The sequence below is a fragment of the Rhyacophila brunnea genome, unplaced genomic scaffold, assembly GCF_057557595.1.
Source record: "Rhyacophila brunnea isolate RB1 unplaced genomic scaffold, BYU_Rbru_1.0 scaffold_10, whole genome shotgun sequence".
In the NCBI taxonomy this organism is placed as follows: Eukaryota; Metazoa; Arthropoda; class Insecta; order Trichoptera; family Rhyacophilidae; genus Rhyacophila; species Rhyacophila brunnea.
In genome coordinates, this window is record NW_028232752.1 from 20,197,719 (window position 1) to 20,224,934 (window position 27,216).

Sequence of the window (27,216 nt, forward strand, 5' to 3'; positions counted from 1 at the left end):
ATCTACCAAGAGTTAACCGATCAGAAAGATTATATTTTGTAGTTACAATTACTAGGCTTTGCTATTTCGGGATTCCACTCAATTTAACGATACCGAAATCCCGGGAATGAAAATGTTGTAATTCCTGGATTTCGGGATTAGTTTGTATGTGCACTTTAAGTAAAAGATATGCTTTGATAATGTAAATTAGTATAATTTCAAGAAAACAGGTGAATAGTTAAAAACAACAATATATTAGAGACTTACAAAAATACTATTATTTATCTCCTAACTTCCATGTGTACTAGATAATGGAAAAAGTATGCATAATTAAAATTTAGAATTGGCAGGTCAAACTATACCAAATATGGTTGTTATTATACAAAAGGACCCTCACACCTCAATAGGTATTTTACCAGGAAAATAATTAATAATATATAACTTATAATTCGACCTCCTAAATTATCAAAGTATATTTCCATCATTAAAATACGGCTAACTGGATTTTTAATTGAATTGGGTAGGTAATATTTTTTTTTTTTCAGAAGTTCGTATGACGTCTTTGTCACAAAAAGCTACACGGGTTATGTGAATCACAGTTGCATACAGCCGTGCACATTTTCCCATGGCTTACCTAGCCGATTATTTATTTCACTATGTGGGCCGTCCATAACCAGATTGTTTTTTTTATTAAGTAGAATGGATCATTCTGTTATAAATACATATAATTATATCATTGCCTTGCGGTAACTTTTCCTTGTAGGGATGCTGTCGAAAAAATAATATAACTAGGTATATACTTAGGTGCTTATCTACTATTAGCCACAATAATATGTTAAAATGAGGACCTGATCGACGGATCCCCTTCTAGAAGAGAAGAGGCAATATGACAGCGAGTCGCAGTCAAAGCCTCGGTAAAATCACAAAAAAAAAAAAAAAATGTTATAATGTTATAATAATTCTGGTAGTGTAACTAATAATTGAATTTTGAGCCGATAAATTAATATGATGTCTGATATTACGGAGTGATAGGTTTGCGATAATCTCATACTAGATTATTATTATAAAGTACTTAATCGATTATTTTTAGGTATGCGTCGAATCTAAATTCTAAAGCTAAAGCATCTATGGACCGAACTCCACTGCACAGGATTTTCATAAAAAAGAATGCTTTATAAAATTAACCTGACAACCGCAGTGCAAGTTAGGTATATGCGACGGAAGTGTTTTTTATTACCTACATCAAATAAAGAAGAGTTAGATTAGTATATTATATTTAATAATTCAGAAATGGAGATTTTGTACCGTTACGATAAATCTCACCTTCTAATGGTTAATTAAATCGATCGTTATTAAAAGGTAGACAAGTTTTCCAGAGATGATGATTAAATTCATAGATAAATCATTTATCTCTATTAGATGCGAACAAGTGAGAGTTGCCTCGCCTACTTTTTTCTAGTTGCGGTATGCTGTTTAGTTTTTATCTCTTTCCGCTGGTGGCCATTTGCTAATTTTATTTTATAAGGTTGGCAGACCTTAATCGAAAGTGGTTGGTCAGTTCCACCGACAGAGAGAGTTATCTCCAATTAGCTTCTCACTGCAGTTGTTTGTGCACTCACTGTGTTTCAAATGTGTTTAACTGTCAAGATTTAGAATTCACTTTTTATTAATTATTTTACTACGCGACTTGTGATTAACAGTCTTACTTATTACACCGATTATCTTTTACGAATCGCATCTACAACCATATTTAATTGTTTTTGTTAAATAGGTGCCAGCACTTTGTCTTTGTTGATTCATTATTAATCATTGTACTCTCGTATTTAGATTGGTTATTAATAAGTATGTATCATATATAATGTTTGAGGCTTTCACGGTTGTTTTTTATCGTAGTATATTCTTGGGTTTTCACCGTGTCTCCTTCTTCCTTCTTTACTCGACGTTTCGGGCTCGTTGCAGAGGCCATTATCAAGAGATATCTCTTGATAATGGCCTCTGCAACGAGCCCGAAACGTCGAGTAAAGAAGGAAGAAGGAGACACGGTGAAAACCCAAGAATATACTACGATAAGTATGTATCAGCGCTCGAAATGAACCGGACCGCGGATCCGGTTCGGGAGATCGTTTCGTGGTAACTTTAAAAATTGTGTTCCGGTTCGTGAGTCAATAGGAATATAAATAAATTCATTTATTTTATATTTTCATGGTCTGTGGATATTTCTTTATGTTATTAGGTACTAAATTAATTAATAATTAAACTATGAAATCAGCGATGTCCCATGGGGTTAGGAAGAGCATGCGCTTCTTACAGACGGCAAGTAAAGGAATATACGTAAGAGAATAATAGAATTTGTAAAAGTATATTATTTAATCCTGCACGATATCAGTGGCGAAGGGTGGAGGTAGGCTGTAAAGATCCGCCATAAATAGTGCACACTAAGCTTTATCAATCAGACGTAGGTATTTGTTTTCATTGAAATAAGAGTACAATTTACAGATCGTGTTGGTTAGTTTTAAAAATTCAATTTACCCCTTCGAAAACCAAGCCATGATAGATAATATAAAAAAAACCCGTCTATCTATAAAATATCTAAAATTATGCAATCAATTCATGTATAACTTTGGATATTTTATAGATAGAATAATATTTGTTATCTATTATAGTTTGGTTAGGCAGGGCTTAATGAATTTAAAAAAAAGTAAACCAACAATAAGCGTGCACAATTTTGTCGTATCGCCCAAAATATACCAAAACTATTATGGTTTGGTTAGGCAGGAATAATTGATTTTTAAAAACTAACCCGACACCATCTGTAAATAATTGTAGTCTTAGTTCAATTAAAACATATACGTATGACTAAAAAAGTTTAATGTGTACTATTTATGTCGGATCTTAACAGCCTACCTCCACCCTTCGCCATTGGCCGATATTCATGTCAGAAGTTTAAAGACTGTTATCGTTTAGCCACCCATTGTAGGTTAGGTATATAACAAAAAACGAACATTCGAAAACTTATCGTCAAATTACGATCACCGTGACAATTTAGTAGGATATCGGTATATAAACCATAAGGTTCTGGGCGCACTACGTTTATATCATAGATTTTTTCTCCTCTGTGATACTATTATTTGAATACATTAACTCCACCTTGTTATGTTCTTAAAAAAGGGATTTGCGAATGTCTAACAATTTACTTATAAGAACATAGTAAAGGAAAAGGCTATCGATAACTGTCATGTTCTATGATTTATTTTGATAATGAATTTATTAGTTTGAAATAATCATTGATGATGTTTTCAAAATATGTATCAATGCAGATATTCTACAGCAGAGTTTCAAAATGACGTGTGTACCTTTGGATATTTGAAATTTTAAATAATTCCAAGTGATTTTAATTTAATACACTGATGTATGGTCATAATCTAATTTGCATTTTTCAGTGGCTCTTGTACAAAATGTATTTATACGAAGCTGTTAAAGTTTTGAATAATAGGTATCTGTTGCCAAGTGCTAAATCTCAGCGAATCTTCTTACAGGTAGGTACCTATTTGCGACGCCTTCTGAGTTTTCGGTAGTAGTAGTAGCTGTAATGAAAACAAAATATCGGTCCAAACAATGCGTGAGGCAGGAGATGAGGGAAGCTGTGTCTAGGATGATTTCAAGATTTGTGAAACTGTGTGTGAATAATATTTCGATTACCGCATCACACGGTGCCGTTGATTTTTTTTACACAATAAGGGCGCCATGAACGAAAACATTTGAAAACCACTGTGATACAGGAGTAGCATTCTAGGAGTACATTTCAGGGATAACGATTCGGATTTGGGGATATTACTTGGGAGGATGCGTATTTGTCGCACGCCCAAAAGCTGCGCCGACCATTCACAGTCTTTTTGATCGCGAAATATTCCCATGTCCGAATCGTCAGTGAAGTATACATCTAGATTCTAGACTGATACTTCATTCGATTTGCGGTTGCCTCGTAATGTGCGACGGGCCTTACTGTAATTGTAGAAATTTTTTAAATACGACATAGTAGAAAAAGCGACACATATAGGTTACTCAGTTAAATTTTATTATTATAGGTGTGTCTCAATTACTTAATCTCACTGCCATTAAGTAATTGCTATTTTTATGAAAGTGAAACCACATTCTTGAAATATTCATTAATGCCGTGGTGGATTTATTGCAAAGAAAATATTTTTTCTTTCCGTTTTCATGTGACAGAATAAATTATTAAATATATTAACGCAAACAAACTGCGTGTTTCTCAATGAGGTTTCTTATTAATATGTGACTAAATGGAATGTTTATGTAAGAATTTTGTGTTTTTAACGTAATTTGAATTCGTGAGCTATTTTCACAATTTGATTCCATTTGTCTGACGTTAATTTGTTAATCTATGACAAAGAGTTTTTTTGTAGGGTGATAGTAAATAATTACAAGATAAAAATAACTTTTTATATACAACGTTTTTAAATTTTCTGTTGAATCATATAAACTTGACTTGACTAGCAAACAATCAAAAAAATTTGTACTTGATAGAAATAATACTGAAATGTCATATTGATTTCCATAGTAACGCACGTATATATTAATATTAATAATTTAGTTGCTAGGACCCACTTAGCAACCAATAATATTTTTACTTTTTACGGATTTCTTCCGAAATTACTTTTCATACAAAACAGAATTAACTGAAAATGAAATCAATTCTACTTAAAGATGGCTAAAAGCAGGGCTCGAAATGGACCGGAGCGCACCAATATGCCATTGGAATATTATTGCTCCGTCTCGTGGAAGAAATAATTTGACCGTCTGAGCTAGAAGGGCCATTTAACAATAAATCTAACACACTTAATGTTAATATCTATAGAAAATTGTTGAGCGCTCCGGTTCGTAAACTTTCTCATTTCGAGCGCTGGCTAAAAGTATTAAAAAAATGCATTGGCATCGTGTTCTGATATATTCTAAAAGTTTCAAATGTCTAGCTTGTCGGGAAGTTAGTTAAAAATCGATTTGCAAGATTTGTACCGGACAAACAACCACCGGACAAATTTAATAAGAATACAAGCTAAGAAAAAAACGTAGTAAAATACATAAGTAGTTATTTAAATTATTGTTTTATTTTGTTCTCATGAAAAGTTGAAAATTATTTTGTCTTTTCACGCTCATTCTAATTTTAAACCATTATTGATTAATAGGGAAGTTGCTTCATCAGCTGTCATTTTATAAAAAAATGCTACAGTCCTACAAACTTATTTAAAGAACAGTCAAAAATGAAACTACGAACTACCATATGAACGCTATTTTGAAAACGTCATTCGAATGTCAGATTCTGTCCAGTTATGAGTCTTGATTGGGTAGTTTTGCCCCATCCATTCTTTAGATAAGTTTGTAGGTATGTACATATTTTGGGAAAACCAACGCCTTATGGCTTATGCAATGGCGAAACCCCCTACATGTCGTTATAAGGCATAAAATATAAGTATGACTATAATATTATTCAAAAAATATATAAAATAAGTATACAATAATATTTCGTCTACCTATACTGGATAGGTATATCAAATAGATTGCCCAACATCTAGAAAAACAATTAGGTACCTACCTACCTACTTTTATACAGCGCTCGAAATGGAAAATTTTACGAAACGGAGCGCTCGATAAGTTTACAAATTTATTATAAATAGTTATCCAATTTTATGTTTATTTTATAAAAATAAGTGTGTTAGATTTTTTGTTATATGGCCTATATAGATCAGACGGTCAAATATTTTATTCCACGAGACGGAGCGATAATTTTGGGGATTGTGTGAACCGGAACGGCGCTCCGGTTTATATATTATTATTTTGAAGTAATAAAAAAATAAAGGATTGATAACACATTAGTGATTAGTGATTAGTCTGTGATTGGTATAGATAATTATGTAATTAAAATGTTTGAATGAATTTGGTCGCCTCTTGATAAATAATTATTTGACTACCTAAGTATGTATTATACGTATCAGTACGAAGGGGGTTCATCAACCGTTAAATTATCCAACCCAGTTGCAACACAATAGATTCGAATTACAATGGTCATTGTGATTATATATAAACCGAACAAATCTATCAATGAGCGTTGCCGCTAGGTAAATACGTCACAACTCACAATATGTCCAATGACATTAAATAAAATTGTGTAGGAGAATAATTTTTACAGAATATCATGTTGACAACAGAAAATAAATGAATTTTATTTGGCCAAGTTTAAAATGCTAATAGAACGATATTTTAAACATACATACCGTCAGTACTTTACCAATGGCCAAACTCAAATCTTTTATTGATTGGTGAAAATGTAAAGAATGAAGCTAAGTCCACATTTAGTCACTTCATCACCCACTTCCTCTTCAACTTTTAAATTCTGGTTTTACACCGAGAAGTTTTGTGCATGCTCAGAGGAGATGAATCCGTTTTTACTGTCTACATTCGTTCACCACAGCATTCACTTTGTGAAGTCGTAGATAATATACCTGCGCTTCAGTTTCTTCGTATAGTCTTTATGGGTATAAAGACTATAGCCATAATGCGCAATGTGCCTTATACTTCTCAATAAAATTCATTGTCATCATATTAGTCGACATTTCGCAAAAAAATCGTAATATTTCAATACTAATATGCATCCAATATGATCAACTATTCTTAACATCGACTACCAATAGACTCAAATAAATATATTTATTGACAAGCAACTGCACGAACCACCCGAATCTTACCGAAAAAATACGAAGCTGCTGGGGTGTTGAACAGAAATCCAAGCCGATCGGATAGCAGTGCGCTAGTACTTTCATCACAAAATGACGGCCATTTTCAAACCGATTTGAGGGCCGATGGCGCATGCCCTGTGTTCAATTCGTGAGACGTACGAAAAAGTCCCGAGTGTAGACTTTGCTTATGGATTGAATTTAAAACATTGAATGATCGAATTCGACCTTTCTTATTCGGAGTATGGGTTGAAATCAAGGCCTGAACAAAAACGATGCATGAGTGCGAGTGAGAAAGTATTCGGCACCCTTACAATCTCTGCGACACGCGCTAGAGTAAGATAAAAGGTCTACTAGCTACAAGCCAGTTTCCAAAAGTATCGCCATCAAATCGGGGCGAAACGCTTTACATAGCGTCGATGTCTTGCGAGCTCGTGTTGCTAAAATTGATATTTTTTGTGTTAAACATAAAGTCAGTGGTAAATATTTTTGGTTAATTAAGTAGAAAAGATGGTTCTGTGTGTTGTCTTAAAATGTGGTAGCCGTGCTGATAAGCAAGAAGATGGTATTACGTTTCATAAGTAAGTTGATACATGTTCGTGATAATTTATTTGTATTTTATTATATATTTTAATATCAGTGACCTAGTATTTCTTTAAAATAACTTAAATTATGGTTATTTTTATCTAATGGTTGCATTTTGACCGCTTAAAAATACTATATAACGTAAAAAAATAGAAAATTATATTTTAATTCTGAGCGTTTAGTGCGAGCACTTTGGGCGAGCACTAGCGAAATGGTCTATGGTCTCGAACATTTGTAGACGAATGCGTTCGCTCGCTAACAAACCAAACGCAAGGCATGCGGCTTCATTTAGCAATGCAACGGATGGCGTCTAGATGTATCTATAGTCTAAGGTTGAAATGCTAATAAAAATCATGTGGAGAAAATGTATGCGATTTCTAATGTATTTTGATGGGACAAATAAATATTCTAATTAGTTTCTGTTTAGAGTCGTAAAGATGAATCTGATAGATAGATAGAAACGTTACTATTATAATATTATTATTATTAAGTGGCACAATATGCCGAAATAAAATCTCAAATTAAAATAATTTTTGATGGCTGCGAATATTTATATTGAAATGTAGGCATTCGAAAATTATTGCAAAAGCAGGTTGACAGTTAGGTTGGTAGGTATACAAAAAGTCAAATGGCAACATGATTCTCTACTCGTGATGGATTCAGTTACTAGATGTCTCTTCTATAACACACAGTCATACGATAATAGTAATCATGGAAAAATATATTTTATTATACCCTGTTAAAAAGACAATTTCTCTTATCCAATGAGAAATGACAGATTATAATAATGACAGTGACAGTGACAGCTGCCGTGAGGTTAGTGGACCATAAACAATAATAATAACGGTTTTTTTATTATCTCAATTTCGTTTTCGCACAGCTAAATTAATTGTTTTTTGCTGAGTTTATATTATTCTTTTGATGATAATATTTTTTACAATAATTACTTTTATTTTATATCTATATTTTTTTTGTTAATATCCTCTCAAATATCTGTGCTTTAATTTATATTTGAAAGTGAAAGTGTGTGCATTACGTTTAATGAATTTTTATTGTTAATTTATTCAAAATGAATCAAATTATGATTATATGTATAAGTAAACTTTACTATAAATGCGTATCAGGTACCTATATTGTTTTCATTTGTACACCAAAGATTCTTATTAATTATGCTTAACATAATAATAAATAGATCTCTTCCAAACAATTTAATGTCTTTATATTATTATGTATTATTATATTCTCTTTTTTTTTAATAATTATGCTAAGTAGGTACCCAAACAAATAATATTAATATAAGAAAAAAATCTTTTTTAAATAAATAATAAACAAAATAAATCAAAAATACTATTTCCTATTTTCAGGAGTTGCAGGACATGAACAGTCGTAGACATACAGACAACTTCACCCCATCACAAAAGAGCCCGATATCATTGAACAGATACGATTCGTTTGGCACGCGGCAAGTCGCCAGGGCGCTGTTCAACTTTATGGGGCAGAGCACCCGTGAACTCACTTTCAGGAAGGGAGACCTCATCCTCGTACGAAGGCAGATCGACAATAACTGGTTCGAAGGAGAGCATAATTCTAAAGTCGGCCTATTCCCATCTAATTATGTTGAGGTAATGAAATTTACTACCTACTTACCTAATTTTATATAAATTTTTAATAAAATTAAATTAAGTACATACCTAGGTATGAATTTAATTAGATATACGCTAGAACTTCGATTATCCAGGTTGATTAGAAATGAAGGTCCAGTTGAAAGAACTCCAAACGATAATAAATCCGGCTAATCGAAAAAAATTAAACCAACCTTACTTGAAAATCGGAATAATATTGACAGTTTTAGGTACTTGGAGGCTTGAGGTGCTGACAGGTTTAAGGTTCCCTTGAAAAGATTTTGTCTATGCAATAAACCCTCCACTAAGACATATAAAAAATACAGAAATAGTGATGTTGCTAGAATTTTTTTCTGCTTTCCGTGTTTATCAATTTTTCTCAAACTTTCATTTGTGGTGTAAATAAAAATAATATGCATGCAAATTTCTATGCATGTAACACACAGATGTAAATATTGAAAAGTCATTATCACTAAGTATATCCTGTATTTTTATAACAATTATTATAGTCATAGCTCCAATATTATAGAAAATAATAGTGTTGACTCTATAATAATATTGTTTACAATATTTTACAATACAAGATACAAGTTTACAATAGAAGATACAATTAATAGTTTACATTGCCCGATATTGTGTTATTCCAGTTGATCGAGTACGACAGTAGCAGTACCCCAAGCCAAAGACGGCCCAGTGAAGGCAGAGCTCGCGCCAAGTTCAACTTTGCGGCTCAGACCCACTTGGAGCTGGCCCTCCGCAGAGGAGAACTGGTGACCCTGACACGAAGAGTCGACGACAATTGGTATGAGGGTCGGCTCGGGGACCGCAAGGGAATCTTCCCCGTCACCTATGTCGAAGTTCTGGCTGAACCCACTGCCAGTAGATCAAGTGAGTGAATGGATCTTCAATATTTCTATAAACTAGTGAATTATTTTGATCCCTGGGAATAATAATGGATGCTGTAGATCAAAATCAATCATTGGCATCTGTTTCCATCGCATTGACATCAAGCTATGTGATACGCAGGGCAGCTGCGCCATTATGAGTATATACGATGTCAGTCTAAATATAAACATTGTTTGGATTTTCATTTGTGTAAAATTAATATTTGATAATTATTACTTGTGAATTGCTGTAGTAACGAAAGATAAACTGCTTAGGCACGCCTTAAAATTTTATTCTGCTCATACATACCCATACCAAGTAAAATTTCTTAGTTTGTAAAGTAGGGTTACTCGAATGCCACGGATAAACTAACAAGATTTTTTGAATAGATTATAAATCTAACTCTGAGCAGAATTATATTTTCGCACACAGGGAGGTATTGTTAGACTGTGTGCACTATCTGGTATTTCACCTGCCACCAATAATAATTTGCGGTTAACACTAACAGCAATACCCCGTTTACACGTGCATGGATTTACTGCTGACAGTAGGTACGTATTATCGCGGCCATAAGAAGAAAATGCACGCATGAACCAAAAAAGTTCGGAAGCTTCTGAATTTTCACGCGACAGTTGGATTTGTTAAATATCTGCGCCTCCGCAGTAGAACGATAGTGATGAACCTGCCGGTAAAAAAACGAACTACACCGCACAGACTCATTTTGATGTTAACCGATTTTCATCACCTGTCAAATAGTACTATAAAATGACAACATCGCGTCTTGCTTACTCTTGAAGAATGAGATTAGCGAGACAGTCAGCACTTTTACGTGTAAACAGCTATTGTCGCATAAGTAAATCCATGCAAATGTACAGGCACTATTAGATATTTATGCATAGATACATACCGTAGGCCGAAAACACTCTTATTGGTTGAATTTTCCATCGATTTTTATATTGAGCTTAGAGACGATTCTCATAGATGGCATACTCAACTAGATTTTAACCAAAATTCGTTTTTACACCATTTTATTCAGGGTGTTTCAATTCCAGCAGCTTTATTATATTATTGTGATTTTAACTCCAATATCCAAAGAATCGATTACTCCACTTATTGTTGGGAGTGTTATTAGTTTTTAACTGCCAAGTTTGCAGACTGAATTAATATAATATGTGATGTTGGTATTTATTGTAAAATAGAAAGACTTCAGCCGATTGATACAGCAATGTACTTATACTGAAAAGAGATCAAAACTTCACACATTTTAACAAAGTCATTTTTCCTTTACAACGATCTTGAAACAGGGATATGATTAATTGTAAAATTTGAATAGGTAATAATATTAATAATATGATCTTTTACTTTTCAGCTGAGCTCTCTACTCCGATAGTGAGCAGCAAACCAGTGGCTTCCCCAGCAGCACATTCTGTGGTGGGGGCCGCAGGAGTTGCCTCTTTGGGCTCTCATCATTACACCCCGCAACTCAACAGCCCTGCATTGTCCAATAGTCCAAGCAGTACTGCACCCCTAACTTTACCAAGTAACTATAAGATTTTACTAACCATAATCATCATCATCATCATCGGCCAGGGTTCATCCACCGCTGGAAGAATGCCTGCCCTAGATCATTCCACTGTTTTCGGTTCCTAATTCTATGCTGCTATATACTTCCAGCAAACTTTATGGGTTTTAGGGCATCCAAGTGATCGTTTAGTGCCCCTTGTGTACCACCGTATAACTGCATTTGTCCAGTGGTTGTCCACTCGCCGACTGATATGTCCGGCCCATTGCTATTTCATCGCCTTAAATCAACAGATTAAATGTGACTATCCGAATTAAATAATTAATAAAACTTATTATTTACTTTACTTATCAATGTTACTTCTTCTTCGACCATGTCCGATCCTAATAGGATCAAAATTATTATGAGCCTCTACAGAGTGGAGGTTTGTATTAACAGATTTTATTTTTACGAGAAATGGATGTCAGCCACTTGCTCAACCTATTAGGTCCATACTCTGACTCATACACAAATTGAAAAACAATATGTGTACTTGCCAGACCCAGGATTCGAACCTGGGACCCTCGACATTATAGACCGGCGCTTAAGCAAGACTGCAAGAAAACTTTTCAAGTTGCGTTGATATCTAATTCTATGCCTTGAAAATAACATATAATGTTACAGCTTTAGAGCGCGATGCAGAACCATCTTGATTAACTTAGTCGCACTTTGTAATAAACACCTTTAAGAGTTGCTAATTTAGCTCGACTTAGTTAGACATGTCTTGACCGTATCTAAAATGGTTTCATTCTAGGCCACTGCCATTGTTTTGTATATTTACTATCTGCTATAGGACATATCGTCGGTAATTTTCTACAAACACGTACCTATCTCAATTTTTGTCAGTTTTGAGTTGTGCGATGCAATGAATTCAGAATTTGAATACACACATATTCCACTAATACGTATCTCAAAACATACTTTATAACATAAGATTTAAGCAATGACAAAAAACTCGTAACACAATAAAAGACATTTATAAATATTATAAACTCGTATCTTGAGTTACGTGTTTGTAAATATACAGAATACTGAACCACGACAGATGATTATACTGAAGCACATTCTCGTAAGTCAAGATACGTGTTTACTGCAGTAATATTGTGGAATGACTCACGCACGGTAAAGTTGCAATGCATTCTAGTACCTTCGACAATATGACTGATCGGTCGAAAGTATAGTGCGATAGATTGAAGAAACATAACATTTTTTCATGAAAATATGTGTAACTATTCTAAATGGATATTTCATAGAATAAAATTTATTTCTGAATTAAAAACTTAGAGAATAAAGTTGTTATTTGCCTCTCCTGACAAGTTGTGTTTTTTGAGACACGTGTTTGTAGAAAATTAGCGACGATATTACATTATGTATGGCACAGTAGACGACTCCATCTCAGATGTAGTTGCTGCGCTGGGCTAGATGATAGGGACTTGCCTGCACAGTATAATAATACAGAACACTTTTACAGCGCTTTTCGGTTTGTGTGTACAGTTTTCCCATCCATACACACGGATTTCCCGATACAAACCGGTTTGCGCAGGTAAGCTTGTGGTAAAGTATGAGCGTTTAGCCAGCTTAATAGCCAACAATTTAATGAGTAGAATGAAACGAACGAAATGAATATTTTACATTTTTCAAGTTTTTTTTTATTTTTGTAGTTGAGATTCATAAAACTGCTTGTAAATGTTCATCAGTTTGATCGTAAAGAGTTTTTATTCATATTCATCATTGAAAATATGCACGGTTGATCAAAAAATAACCCAACATTTTTCTAGCAGAATCTTTAACCAGTTAAGTGCCCAGAGCGTCTTTGGACGCCTTAATTACACCGATTCTTGTGTTAATTATTATCAATTAACTAATTGTGGCATAGAAAGGATTAAGTTGTTCGAATTTGTCTGAATTAAGTTTTGTAAAATTTGCAGATTTCTTCTCGACGGTGCAATTCATGTATATTATTTAGATTTTATTTTTAAAAAGGCGTTAAAATGTAGAAAAAAGTATTTTTTTTAGAAATACGATTAAAACTCGCGGGTCCTACAAAAATACTTGATAAGAAATACGTAGTTTGCCCAGGCCTGATCTATATAATTAGTATTGAAAGGCAGTATAGATCAAAATGACAGACTTGCTCAGAACATTTTTAAAACTAAATAAAGAAGATTAGCTTGTTTTTCCTTGAGACAGTTTTAAATCAAAATTAAGAAAACTTTAAAGCGAATTATGTATTTCAGAACTTTGCTGGATATTGTTTATAGTTTTTTTTTTTTTAATTATTTTAGATTTTAACAGAACCTGTAGTTAATGATCTCTCTCTTTTTTCAGGTCATGGCATCACCAGTCATCACGCTCGTCCGGCCAGCGCAACTCTTCCTCGAGCTTCCGATCATACTCCTGTCAATCTTAACAATCACGAGCCACTCTATGTTGACACCAATGCAGAAGCTGTGCCGTAAGTCTCACTTGACTATTTGTGTCGCTACATTTCAAAATCAGCCAAGTCCACCTTTAGATATTTTTTACTTTTTTGTGAATTACTGAAGAACTACTGCTTTCTAACATTTCTGCATTATCAAAATGTGGAATTTATTAATTTTAAATATTCTATACTCGAAATAATATAAACTTTCACCCTTGTGACTGTGTATTTGAGAAAACAAAAAGCTGTTTTTCTCCTATCCATCTATTATGGACTTGGCTGATTTTTAAATCTAGCGACACATTTGTTTATAAACTTATCAATTATTGTAAATTCACCATCTATTTAATTGAAAAGTAGACAAAAAGTAAATTAGGTAACATTATTGTTCTTAGCAGATAAGTTAACACTTCAAATTATGTAAAACTTCATGTGCCTCATGTGTAACAACAGAAAAAGATTGCTAAAGGAAAATGGCTTGCGTACATAAATGTATTATTTCCACAGTTGATAATAAATTAATGGTCATCCAAATGGTCAGAATGTCTTCTAAAGTAGTGTTTTCACTTATGCGAAGATCACATAGCAAGTGGGTACATGCATCTGTTCAAGACATTCAGTATGATGACCGTTTGTGATCATCATACATGTAAAAACGAATGTACACATTCAATTTGATTGTTAGTATAATAGCCACTAAATCCCTTCCAATAGATATTTTACACGCTTCGCAAAATTTCTTGTAATCAACAATCAACCATTTTTTTCAATGTGTAATGTGAATGACAGAAACCGTGTATTCATTTTTTTTTTCTGTCATCGACTTCAAAATAATGTTTTTAAAATTGGAACTGTGCAGAAAACCTGCACGAATTTTCGACAACATTTTTTAAATTATAATAATAATAATATGTAAGATAAGCATTGCATTCTTTTGTATGCACCAAAATAATGTTTTTGTATAGTTAGCAATAAATTCAAGTGTACTAAAACCTGTCCGAAGTTGCCATCAAGTCTTGTAATATAGAAAGATTGTTGACTTTTGTTAATATTGTATTAAGGTACAAATTCTTTTTCACTATGCAGGCAAGTTGTTGCTGTCTAAATGCCATCAGAATCTCATTTTTGGTCTTAAGTACACTTGGCTATTTTGCAGATTAAGCAGTCGATATGTAGGATTTTAAAACATTGTAAATTATTGAGTACTTAGTAAAATAAATAAAAAATTTTTTTATGGTGTTTCAGATACCGGGCAATGTACAAGTACCGTCCGCAGAACCCTGACGAGCTGGAGCTGAGTGAAGGTGACACGGTGTATGTGCTGGAAAAGTGCGACGATGGATGGTACGTGGGCTCCAGCCAGCGCACCGGCCGCTTCGGCACCTTCCCCGGTAACTACGTGGACCGCATTTGACCGCCACTGCACTCCTAGGGCACGGGGAGCAAGGGGGGATGGCACACGGGGGAGAAGGGGGTCATGGCGCAGATGAAGAAGCGCATAACCGCCTCCTGGGGTAGGGCCGTCTCGAGGAAGTGAACATTTTTAATGCATATACTATTATACTTTGCTGTTTCGTACAGCGTGATTTTGAAGACAATTTATAGGTACTATTTACATAAATATATTACTGTCAATGTGCTGATACAAGCTTCTACATAAACTAAATTACCATTATAATATTATATATATCTAAACCTCCAAAGATTGAAGGTTAGGTTCTCTGTCTTTATAAATGGGTGGATATTCTCTTCATCACTCCACCGCAGGCAAACATTCTAATAACTGATTAATAATGTTTGTGTGTGGCATTGATATACTACTAGATGAGCAGTTCCCATACAAGTGTCGTTTTAAAAATGTACCACAAAAGATATTACGAATATCGTCTTATAATATTTCCTTATAGGTATAATGCGTTAAGACCGATAACATGGATTCCCGAATTTCACCCGTATTGCCCTGGCTGTAAAACTAAATTTGCGTTCTTGGAATAGTTAGAACCTAAGGGTGGCTGCAACGCAAAGCAGACAGAGCAAGTCGTCATGCGCTGACTATTAGTTAGAGTAAGATGCAAGCTAGATCGGGCTTACTCAGTAAGTTTTAACAAAGGCCGAGTCGCTGAAAATCGCGCGTCATTTTAAGAAGCATATGATTCATCCAGTAGTATATCAATGGTGTGTGGATACTCAATTTCATTTTAATTGTAGAGGCATATTGAGGTAATTTGAGAATTCAGACTACAAATAGAAGGAGCCGTATACATAATTTCTGTTATAAAGCATGGTTATGTTAGTATACTCCACAAATAATAACATCGCTCAATTGCCATTCTGATTTTCTTATTCACGTAATATGGCAGCCATTTTTAATGGTCACTGTGATCACTTACTCGAGTTCATTTATTGTAATAGTCTTGTAGAATTACCGGCTGCACATCTATTTATCATAACGGATTATGTTTTAATATGCCCTGCAAATCGGCAAATAAATTTCATAGCTGTAGTGTGAAGTTCTCTGCAAATAGACCTGCAATGCAAAGTCATTTGTAACTAACTTAATTAGTGGATGATTAGGTGACCCTTTAGAGTCATTGACTTTAAAGTCTTTAATCAACAATATCTCAGTTTGACATTTGTGTAACATAACAATATGTTCTTCTCCTGTTCACTTCATATTAAAGGAGGTTTATTAGGGAATATTAAAGACATGGAAATTACATGATAACATTATGTAATTGTAGATACAGGCTTGTATCAAAACATTTTGACAGACATTAAAATCTAATAGGAAATGTGTAATTTTCATACATTTTTTTTTTCAAAATTTGAATAGATAATAGATATTATTAATTTAATAAAAAAATGTCATGTGGCAGAACACCAGTATTGTAATACAACATTGCGTTTGTTACAATGATTTATAATATGATCCTATCTTTATACAACAACATTAACAAATTATTAATAACTGCTTTAAATATCGATGAAGTAATCTCTTTTTAATTACCATTTTTATGAAATATAATATAATAATATGATTTCCAATTGAGATTACCTAATACTGCATCTCTCGTTACGTTGAATATTCGTATAATGAAGATAAAAACCACTGCCACACAATGTTGTTATGAATTATTATGGATAATTAGTGAAATTGTCGTTTACGAGTGTAATATTAATGTACATTTTTTCGTTAAATGTATAGTATAAGAAACATGAATCGGCACTATATTTATCAAAATATACTCGAGAGTATATTAATATCCTATATTGTGATGCCTTACAAAAGACCGCATTAAATTTCATTTCGTCGAGACGGCTTATAATTATTATTACATTATGTTCTCAGTGCTATCGAAGATAGTCTGAAAAATAGTTTTAACTGTCATTTTTATTTTTATTTGCGTTTCGTATTATGTTTATTTGCTATACCAATCTGTGTAGGTATTAATAATTTATTAAATTAGATTGCTAATTTATTTATTTCACTCTAATGAATTGTCTCATTAACCTTTTGTCTCATGATGAGTGTGATGACAGTAGCAAAGCTCTTACTACAATTGCTGTAATACTGATGGATTACTTGTGGGTTAGTATTTATAGTTAATTATTCCAACAGATGTCACTGTGTGTTTAATTTTTTAGATTATGCAAATCAATCGACAGTGGCTAATAATTTGATGATTAGCCTGTCGATCACGGCCTCATACATAAAAATACACGTGTAAGAGTGAGATTACTCGTTACTAGAACCGGTTAAAGTTTATTTGTCGGAGCCGTTGATTTATGGATAGATTTAATTGTTTTAGTTATCGCGATGTTGAAGAAGATTAGATGGAATCTAAGGTGTTTTTTGTATCAAAATCATTAATGCAACTTATTGCTGGCTGCATAGTAATTCTAACAACCAATCCACACATTAAACATTAAATTTTACAGCTAAATAAATATTGTAAAATATGTATATAATAGCAAACTGTTTGTAAAGAACTTTTCGTGGACTACGTTTTAATCTTTTAAGATTATTTTTTTTGTATTGTAATTGTTACAAGATGGTTATTATTTTTTTTAAATAAAATTTAGTAGGTACCATACTACTTATTATCTATGACCTGTTCCACCGATTTTAATGATTGCACAGATTTAAATACTCCAAGACAATTCTCATAAAAGACTCATTCACTGCTGACTAGATAATGATTTTTTAATTACCACCTTTAAAATGCACGTTAATTACATCGATCGGCCTCCGGGTCATTACGCGCCAGGTGCGTCTTCAGCGTCCAAAGTATTTATTTTTATCATTTAATACTATTCTAAAAACATCTTAGTGGTCTCTTTTCTCATGATTACGTTCATTTATTTAGACTTTAAATTCAGGTTTTCTTCAATGTCACTGTTTACATTATTTATGTATTAAATGTTCAAGACAAATTACGAATTATGAATTGTTAATACATAGACAGATTGGTAAATCAATAATTATTATTTGTTTTTGTTTTGTAAGTTTAAATATTAATTATTATGATTATCACATAAACATTATTTATTAAATCATGTGGCACTCATTAATCACTAAATTGATTGTTGACAATACTAATATTATTATAGATATATAAATTTAATTGTAATTATTAATAATGCAAACCAAAATCTCATCTTATGATAACAATTTTAATTGCCGAAATATCACTAGTTAGCCTGTAATACATTATTATATCGTAATGAGAATTGAAAAATCAGTCACGAGTTGTAAATATGCTTGAATGTTATTATTAAATATGAACTGATTTTATTAATTCTTATAATGTTATTATATCAATTAATAATAAAAATATCGTTAGAAATGCTTTGGCAAATGCACAAAAGATGATTTTTTTTTTTAAAAATTATTTATTTGTAATAATTCTATTAATTTGGTTTTAATTAATGCATAAAACTTCCAATGGATTTCATAAATTTAATAATTGCTATGTGTATTAAATGAAACACAAACAATGTATTAATAATTGATATCAGAGAAAAGTGTTCCAATACAATCAGTGACGTCCCGTGGGCAGATGCGGCAGTTACTCGAAGGGCGGCAAATTGAGGAGAATCATTTGGTATATATAGAAATAGCTACCTAAACTTAGTAATAACGAAAATATCTTTCCATTAATAAATTCAGCTCACTGGTTGGAAACAAAATATATTAATTAATGACTGTAATTTTTGTTGTCGAGTTCGCGATGTCTAGTTTACTTCCGTTGCCCTTCGACGTCCATAGTGACAAGAAACGATACCGTGCATGGAGGATACAAAATACTATATAAAAAAAAAATGGGGCGAGATTTTGGCGCTGCCCGGGGGCGGCATTTTGTCTAGGGACGTTACTGAATACAATATTATGTAATGTTTGTTATATAATATTATTTTTACAATCAATTAAAAGTGACTAATGATGCCGATCTGCTTCTGATGTATCACAACACGACAAGTCAGTCTAGTATGAGTCCGGCGTAAGAAAGAAAAATAAACTCAAATCACAAAGAAAACCATTTAGAGATATATTATGATATGATAATAATCTTACTTAAATATCAATATTAGACACTTTTAATTGTACAATAAAAATATAACTTGAGAAATGTCTCTGCTTAGTTTTAAATTTTGTGTCAAACAATACAGCTGACATTAAATTCATTGCCAACTATTTGTAGCTTTTTATTGTCTGTCTAAAATTTACCACAAGAATATTTGTCAGGAAATATTTTTCTCTGTGGTTGAACGATAAAACAATTGGCATTGTATTATTTACAAAAAAATACTTTAATAAAATAAATGTCATTAGATAATTTTTACTAATTAAGATTGTAACGGTTTTAGTTTAAAACTGTTATTAATAATAATAAAATAACACGATTGATTTTCATCACTTATAATTATTTATTTATCTTGTTTAGTGCACATTGATCCAAACAAGGTGCACTTATGTTTAATTAATAATTTATTTTAATGCACTAAAAAATTGTATCTTTTAATTCATATTTCAGTTTCTGTACATCTAAAATATTAACAGATTTTCGATTATCCATCTTTTATTGAAAGCTGACATGAAAACATTTTGACTGTCCTGTTCAAAACAGATGTACATAGATCTAGTCATTAGCCAAATATATTATTCTATCTTTACCGTAGATTCTTAGATTAAGAAGTTCAAGCTTTCTCGAAAACATTGAATGTCATCTTACACCTAATAATATTAACATTATAACCAGACTATTCTAATGTATAACTCCATTATTGTGTTGTGGGTAGGCAAACTGATACGTTAATTATTATCGGTCATAAACATTAAATAAAATACAATAATTATTATATCTTTTATTAGAATTTATTTTAAATTATACCCCGTTTAAACGTGCATGGGTTTACTGCTGACAGTACGTATTATCGCGGCCATAACAAGAAAATGTAATAATACATGTAAACATAATATCGTCACTGTTCTGGCAGAAGACACTAATTCTAAAAAATGACATATTGAACTAGTTAGTTATACCAAAATGTTCCTTATTTCAAACTTTACCGTCTGGAAACCTTCTTAATAAATAAACAGTCTTTATTTTAAAGTCATCCTTTTTACGATTACTTAATAAACTCACATGATAGACTATTTCAAACATTTTAACAACTTCAAAGTCAAATTACTCAAAACTAGTATTTTCCAGTTAGTGTGTTCTGCGAGAACAGAGACGATATTATCCTGCAGTTGCAAGATTGCAGATTGAACGATAGTGGCGAACTTGCCGGCAAAAAAACCAACTATACCACGGAGACTCATTCTGAGGTTAACCGATTTTTACGACCTGTCAAATAGTACTATAAAATGATAACATCACGTCTCTCTCACTCTTGAAGAATGAGATTGGAGAGACAGTTAGGACTTTTACATTTAAACAATTATTGTTACGATGGTTTAAAATACACACTATTGCTGCCATTCATGCATGGCGTGTATTGTTTTGATAACAAAATGCTAGATGAGTAAAAATGTTGGTACTACCCATAACACTCTAAAAAAAACTTTCCTCTATACTCTATGAAAATTATCATATTTATTATGTAATTTTACCTTATGTATGATTTTATTACATACCTATAGTTGCTTGTAATTATGCAATTTATAAAATACTTCAATGGTAATTTGTTCAATATACCTACTGTTAAATTTATATTATGTTACCATTTTAAAACTGATATTATTAATAAACAAAATGTCTTATGACTGATAAAAAACTGCTATTTATACCCATATTATGTAGACAATTTTTTTTTTACATTACATAATATGTATCTAGCAAAGTCTACCAAATTCGTTACCTTAGTATCCAAATATATAAGTAGCATCTCCAAATATTACTTTAAACACTATATAACAAATTATACGCTCATTATTAATTAAATTAATCCCCCTCATATCTTCAGTTCAGTACAAGACTATAAATAATATAATATTATATTAACAGATTAATCCAGTAACAAAACGTTAATTATTAAAAGATTATTATAATATTTAAATTTTATTTTATTATTTAGTTGTAAATTTTTATGCAAAAACCAAAAATATTGTCAACATATCGTTTCAGAATCAATTAAAATTTTATTGAATAATTTTTATTGAGTCAAATTAAGATTATTTTAAGTTTTTTTAAGTGTACAGTGCTTTGTTTCCTTTATTCATTGTTGCATCATTAAAAATATCTTTTATTTCATATTAAATGTAATTTTTTATTATTATTTGCAGCTATTTTATTCAAAATATCACAATAAAATTTCTTTTAAAAATAACAAAATGAGATGTATTATTTTACCATTACACCATTGACCAAGGAGATTATTTATGAATTAAATGGACAAAGTATGAATAATAAAACTAAGCCATGCCATGCGGTTTACATGGTGCAGTGCATAAAGCGGGTTCGATTCCCGGTGAGGTATATTTAGGTGATTTTTCTCAAAGCTTGGGTGTTGCAACACAACTGTCGTGTTGTAGTGTTATAAAGAATATATTATATGAATAAATATAAATTAGTTTCAAAGTTGGTTACCTACCTCAATATTCTGCTATTTTGAGAAAATCACAACAAACCGGCAGCACATTTTAGTACTGCAAATAGAATATTTTCATTTTGCAAACAGTAAAAAATTAGAGAAATAAAATGTCTTTGTCGTCATTAAAAATTAATGAAATAAACGTCGAAAGATATAAAAAATGGCCCCTCTTGAATATAACTGATGTAATTCAATATATCTTACTAAAAAATAGAGATGGATTTGATATTTTATGAATTACATACATACGATGGAAAACAATCTACTTAAAAATATTTAAACTGTAACCGACATTTAAACCGACATTTAACCGACATTCTTACGTCTGCTTGAGTCAACTCACTTTTTTATATTTAAAGAAACAATTCACAAGATTTAAAAAATCAATTTATTTATTTCATCCCTTTAAAAATCCTTCGATATTAAAGAAAAAAACTCATCGAGGAATGTTTTGACTTCATTGAACTCGTTGAACAAATTTTTTATCATTAAGAAATTTTTGCAGAGATCGGAATAAATGGTAATCACTTGGTGCCGATTATTTCTCTTTGGGTAATTGATGCAACATGTGAAAATAGCACCTTTCCTGTTTATCAAATGAGGTCGTTTTTTAATTAATGCCAGCATAATTTACTGTCTCATTCGAATTTAAAAGGTCATAATACACAATGACTTAAATATCTCACCACACACACAACATTATCTTTTTTCGGTGTATTTTGGCTTTAGTGGTAAAGAGGGATGCTGCTCCAGGGGTTGACCATTGTCGTTTCCACATAATATTGTTGTAGACGATCCAATTTTCATCACCCATTATAATTCGATGAGAATGGATCCTGATTTTGTCTGGAGTGATCCGCAGATAGTCAACATGTCGAGCAAATTCTTCGGTGACTTTTATTTATTCGGGTCCATTGCTAATTCTTTTTTCGGGATTGTTATATGATTGACTATTGAAATGTAACTGGCCAAAATAGGAAGAGGGTGTACCTTTTAAGGAAAAACAAAAGATAACCGTTTACACCATCTACAGGTACCTTTAAAATGGCAAGAATTCATGCACCGGCCTAATAGATAATAATTATTTGAAACACCTCAAAAATATAGGTACCTAGTTGGAAAAATATTAATACAAAAATGTGGTATCAAAAATAAACAACTGAACACCAATTGTTTGTATTAGAGATGGGAAAACTGGTCGATTTTGAAGACTAAGTATACTTACTACCAGTATAAAAAAATACTTAGTATATAAACTTGTTCCAAAATATATAGATCTATATAGATCGTTTGGCGTGCGTATGCGACAAAAGTTTCATACTAAACTGAAACTTAAACCAATTCCATATTATTAGTATTTTAAAATACGTATCGGCTCAGGGAACTCAGACTGTGTATCGGCTTCAATATAATCGCTAAAAATACGCTGAGCTCCGCTTGTTGAAAAGTCCCATTTATTATAAAATTTTAAATTTATGAGTTGTTTTTCTGTTAGGTTATAATAATATTATTGTTAACAAAAATGAATAACAGTGATTTTTTTAAAATTTCAAACATTTTTGAGCGGTATATAACAAGCCTAAGCCTGTGCGTCATCTCACTACTGTGCTGCGACACAAAATTTATGACCTATTATTATTCATACATTCGAACGCAATAGACTAATAAATTAAAATTATATCTATATTCAAGTGCTATTTAGTTTGTGCGCATTTAATGTCAATAGTGTTGAAAGTCTACCAACTGGCGAGTGCACAGAACAGCGACTCGCGATGATATCATCACAAGTTTATTGGGCCACAAATACTTAGTATGGGTAGTTTCATCCGAAACTTGAGTACACAAACTGGTGACAGTATTTCTAACTCACCTCTAGTTTGTATTCTCTACGCCTGATTATTACGTGTATAGGGCAAAGAATTTCCATGAAGCTTTTTTTTCTTTATTTCGTAATGCATAATATTACTAGTGGGGCGTGTTAAATGAAATTTCAACAATTTATTTGTAATATGAACTTTTTATTAAAAAATGTTTATTACAGAATAATAATATTAAAATTAAAATTACATTTGTGTTATAATTATTAATACCTATTCAGTGCATTAAAAAATATAATATTATTTCTTTCCTGTATATGTCATGATCAATATAATATTGTTTTGAAATTATAATAATAATTATAGTTTCCCTATCTGTTTATTAGTTTATTTTAATATCTATAGACGTACGTGAGGTTGAACATATTATAATTGATTGTGTAATGCACTCTAAGGAATTAATATTTATATCATTATACAAATATCTGTGAGTTCGGTATAATATTATATTATCTAATTACATAATAATATTTTAATTTATACCAGTTTTATTCAGGGGCAGTTTTAAACACTTGGTGGCCCCCACTAGCAGGACTTAGAGTACCCCAAAAGTATCAAGAAAACCTGCAATTTCATAAAAGCTTTTATATTTTAATGCTTTCATTTCTCTTCATCCAATCAATATTAAGTACACATAAAATGTCATGTAAATCAACAGCTACATGATAGATTTAATTGATTCTGTTCTCTTCTACAAATCTAAAACTAATGTAGGCGTGGCCCCGGAAGTAGCAGTGACGTCTCATGGGGGTAGGCAGATTGAGCGTCGCTTGGGGGCGGCAGTTACTCGAAGGGCGGCAAATCGAGGAGAATCATTTGGTAAATATAGAAATAGCTACATAAACTAAGTAATAAGGAAAATATCTTACTATTAAAAAAATCAGCTCACTGGTTGGAAACAAAATGTATTAATTAACACAAAAGGTTTAACAGGACTGTATTTTTTTGTCGAGTTCGCGATGCCTAGTTTACTTCCGTTGCCCTTTGACATCCATGGTGACGAGAAACGACACCGTGCACGGATGACACAAAATACTGTGTAAAAATAGGGTGACATTTTTCCGCTGCCCACGGGCGGCATTTTGTCAAGTAGGCCCCCTACAGTAGCGTTTTCCAAATGGTGTTTGAGGAAAAATTAATGGTATTCAGTGTATTTTTTGCGATTTTTTGTATTTTTTAATACATTTGGTTGAATTATGATTAGTGGTTGAGTTAGGAATTATTATTTGTCAAGTATTGGTTCGAATCCTGGGTCTGGCAAGTACACATATTGTTTTTCAATTTGTGTGTGAGTCAGGGTATGGACCTAATAGGTTGAGCAAGTGGCTGACATCCATTTCTCGTAAAAAAAACAAAATCTGTTAATACAAACCTCTACTCTGTGGAGGCCCATAATATGATCCTATTAGGATCGGACATGGTCGGAAACAGAAAAAATTGACATACAATAATCAAAAATTGTATCCCACAATCACATATTTTAAGACGTTTATACTCATGAAGTAAAATAGCACTGCAGGCAACTTTATAACTATTAGAGCAAATTTGTAATGTGTGTTTATCTCACTTATCTGATTGACCTGTCACATAGGGCCACTTGGGCCTGGGGCCCCAGGCTAAGACCCTGCCAGCCCCCCCCCCTCTTGTGGGGGCCATGAATGTAGGTAGGTATTACGGATCAAGACATTCTACAGAGGGCCTTGTCACAGACTGTTTACTGTTTCAAGAATATATTTTCGTTCCCGTTTAAAAATGATTCTAATAAAATGTTTTCATTGTCATTGAATTTACATTGGCGTTCGACGATTTTGAAAAAAGAATTAACTCCCTTGTTTTTTGTTTGTTTGTTTTTTAATTCATATTATCAAGTACAAGTTTTAAAAATCTCATATATTATGTTATTCAATTAATAAATGTTTGAAAATTTCTTATAATTATTGCTCTCTTTATTACGCATTTGATCATTTTCTTTCAAGTTGATGGGATAATTCATCAAAAAAAATTAAAAAAAAGTATTTATTAATACATAGAATTGTCAAGTTTATATGATTTAACGGAATTTAAAAACGTGGTATATTTAAGTTTTCTTTGTCTTGTAATTATTTTGATACTATTTTTTAGATATTTTTTAATTGCATTGCCCCTCCCTACTCATTGTGCGCACTCAGATACTGGTAAATCCGCCCCTGATTGCATTAACCTCAAAGGAAGAAAGCAACGTAAGTAATTAATTAAAACTTATGAATACATGTAAAAATACAAATTTTTAGGCGTATTATAATACTAATTCTAATACTTATTCGAACCATTCAAATAATGGCTACATTAATAACACCACCTATACACCTTTATGATAAAACTATATTTCGCCAGCTGCGATATTACTATGCATTATTATGATAGCACAGCTGTTGAAAACTCTTATCTGCGATTGATTTTAGAGACATCTAGGAACAGGATTACGAGGCATGCAATAATATAATAAAATTTACAGAAAAATTATCATCCACCTTCAAAACTGTAAAAGGGATATATAATTTTATTTATAAAACATGAATTGTAAACCACTTTTTGACAGAATGGCCCCAGAAGATTGGGTTTTATTAAAACAATGCCATTTCCTAAGGTGGGGACTACTTATTACAATACGTTACAATATTAATAATGATAAAAATAAATGACATACTATAATAGGTAGCTTTAAAAAATGAGTTAGGAGCAGTTTTCACATAACCAATAACTACTCAATGAAGAGATATAGGCATACAATTCCCAATATTGGAGTACCTACCTATACACGATGTGCATGATATTGTATAAAAATATCTTTATTATTTTCGTAGCAATCACACTATATAATTTGAATGTTTTGACTTGACTTGTCCTGCCTTATATTCTTTGGATATATAATAATCATTTGAGAATGAGATGTCATTTAATCAACAGTTATCTAAAATTATCACCAGATTTAGCACAGGGCTAAAGCGGCTGCAGGCCATGGGCTCCGAAATGTTAGGGGACATAAAGCTTGAAAAAATTATTGAAAAATCCACGAAACAAATTATGTAAAAGCGAAAAGAAGCATCTGTTTCCAAAATAAGCAGGACACAAGTGGGAAAGTATTATTATTGAAATCATCTGTAACAAATAATACGTCAATGAAAGCATTATACAAATTTAATGCACAATAATTATTAATGTATCAATATTTATATTTTTAGATTTATATATCAATAATTATATATGTTTTGTTTCAACTGAGCATGCGCAATAAAAATAAATTATGATTAAAAAATGTTAATTTTTTGGCCTCCTCGATAATTAATAGCCCAGATCACCTTCAAATATAAATCTGGCTTTGTTTAGCCCATCAAAAACTGGGAGGTATTAGCATGATAGTACCCAGCAGGCCACAAATTTCTAAGAAAAAAAATCTATT

The 27,216-nt window shown here is 32.0% G+C and overlaps 1 protein-coding gene across 9 annotated transcripts in view; it reads left to right on the plus strand.

The window, feature by feature from the left end:
- Positions 1-16,379, plus strand: part of CAP (Cbl-associated protein) — a 240,131-nt gene extending 223,752 nt beyond the window's left edge. For all 9 annotated transcript variants that reach the window (XM_085951838.1, XM_085951866.1, XM_085951846.1 and 6 more), the window contains 5 exons: positions 8,678-8,935; positions 9,583-9,823; positions 11,190-11,360; positions 13,710-13,836; positions 15,049-16,379. In XM_085951838.1, coding sequence (XP_085807964.1) covers positions 8,678-8,935; positions 9,583-9,823; positions 11,190-11,360; positions 13,710-13,836; positions 15,049-15,217 — 966 coding nt within the window. In that variant the 3' untranslated portion in view covers positions 15,218-16,379. The remainder of the gene's footprint in view (positions 1-8,677; positions 8,936-9,582; positions 9,824-11,189; positions 11,361-13,709; positions 13,837-15,048) is intronic.
- Positions 16,380-27,216: the final 10,837 nt, after the last annotated feature.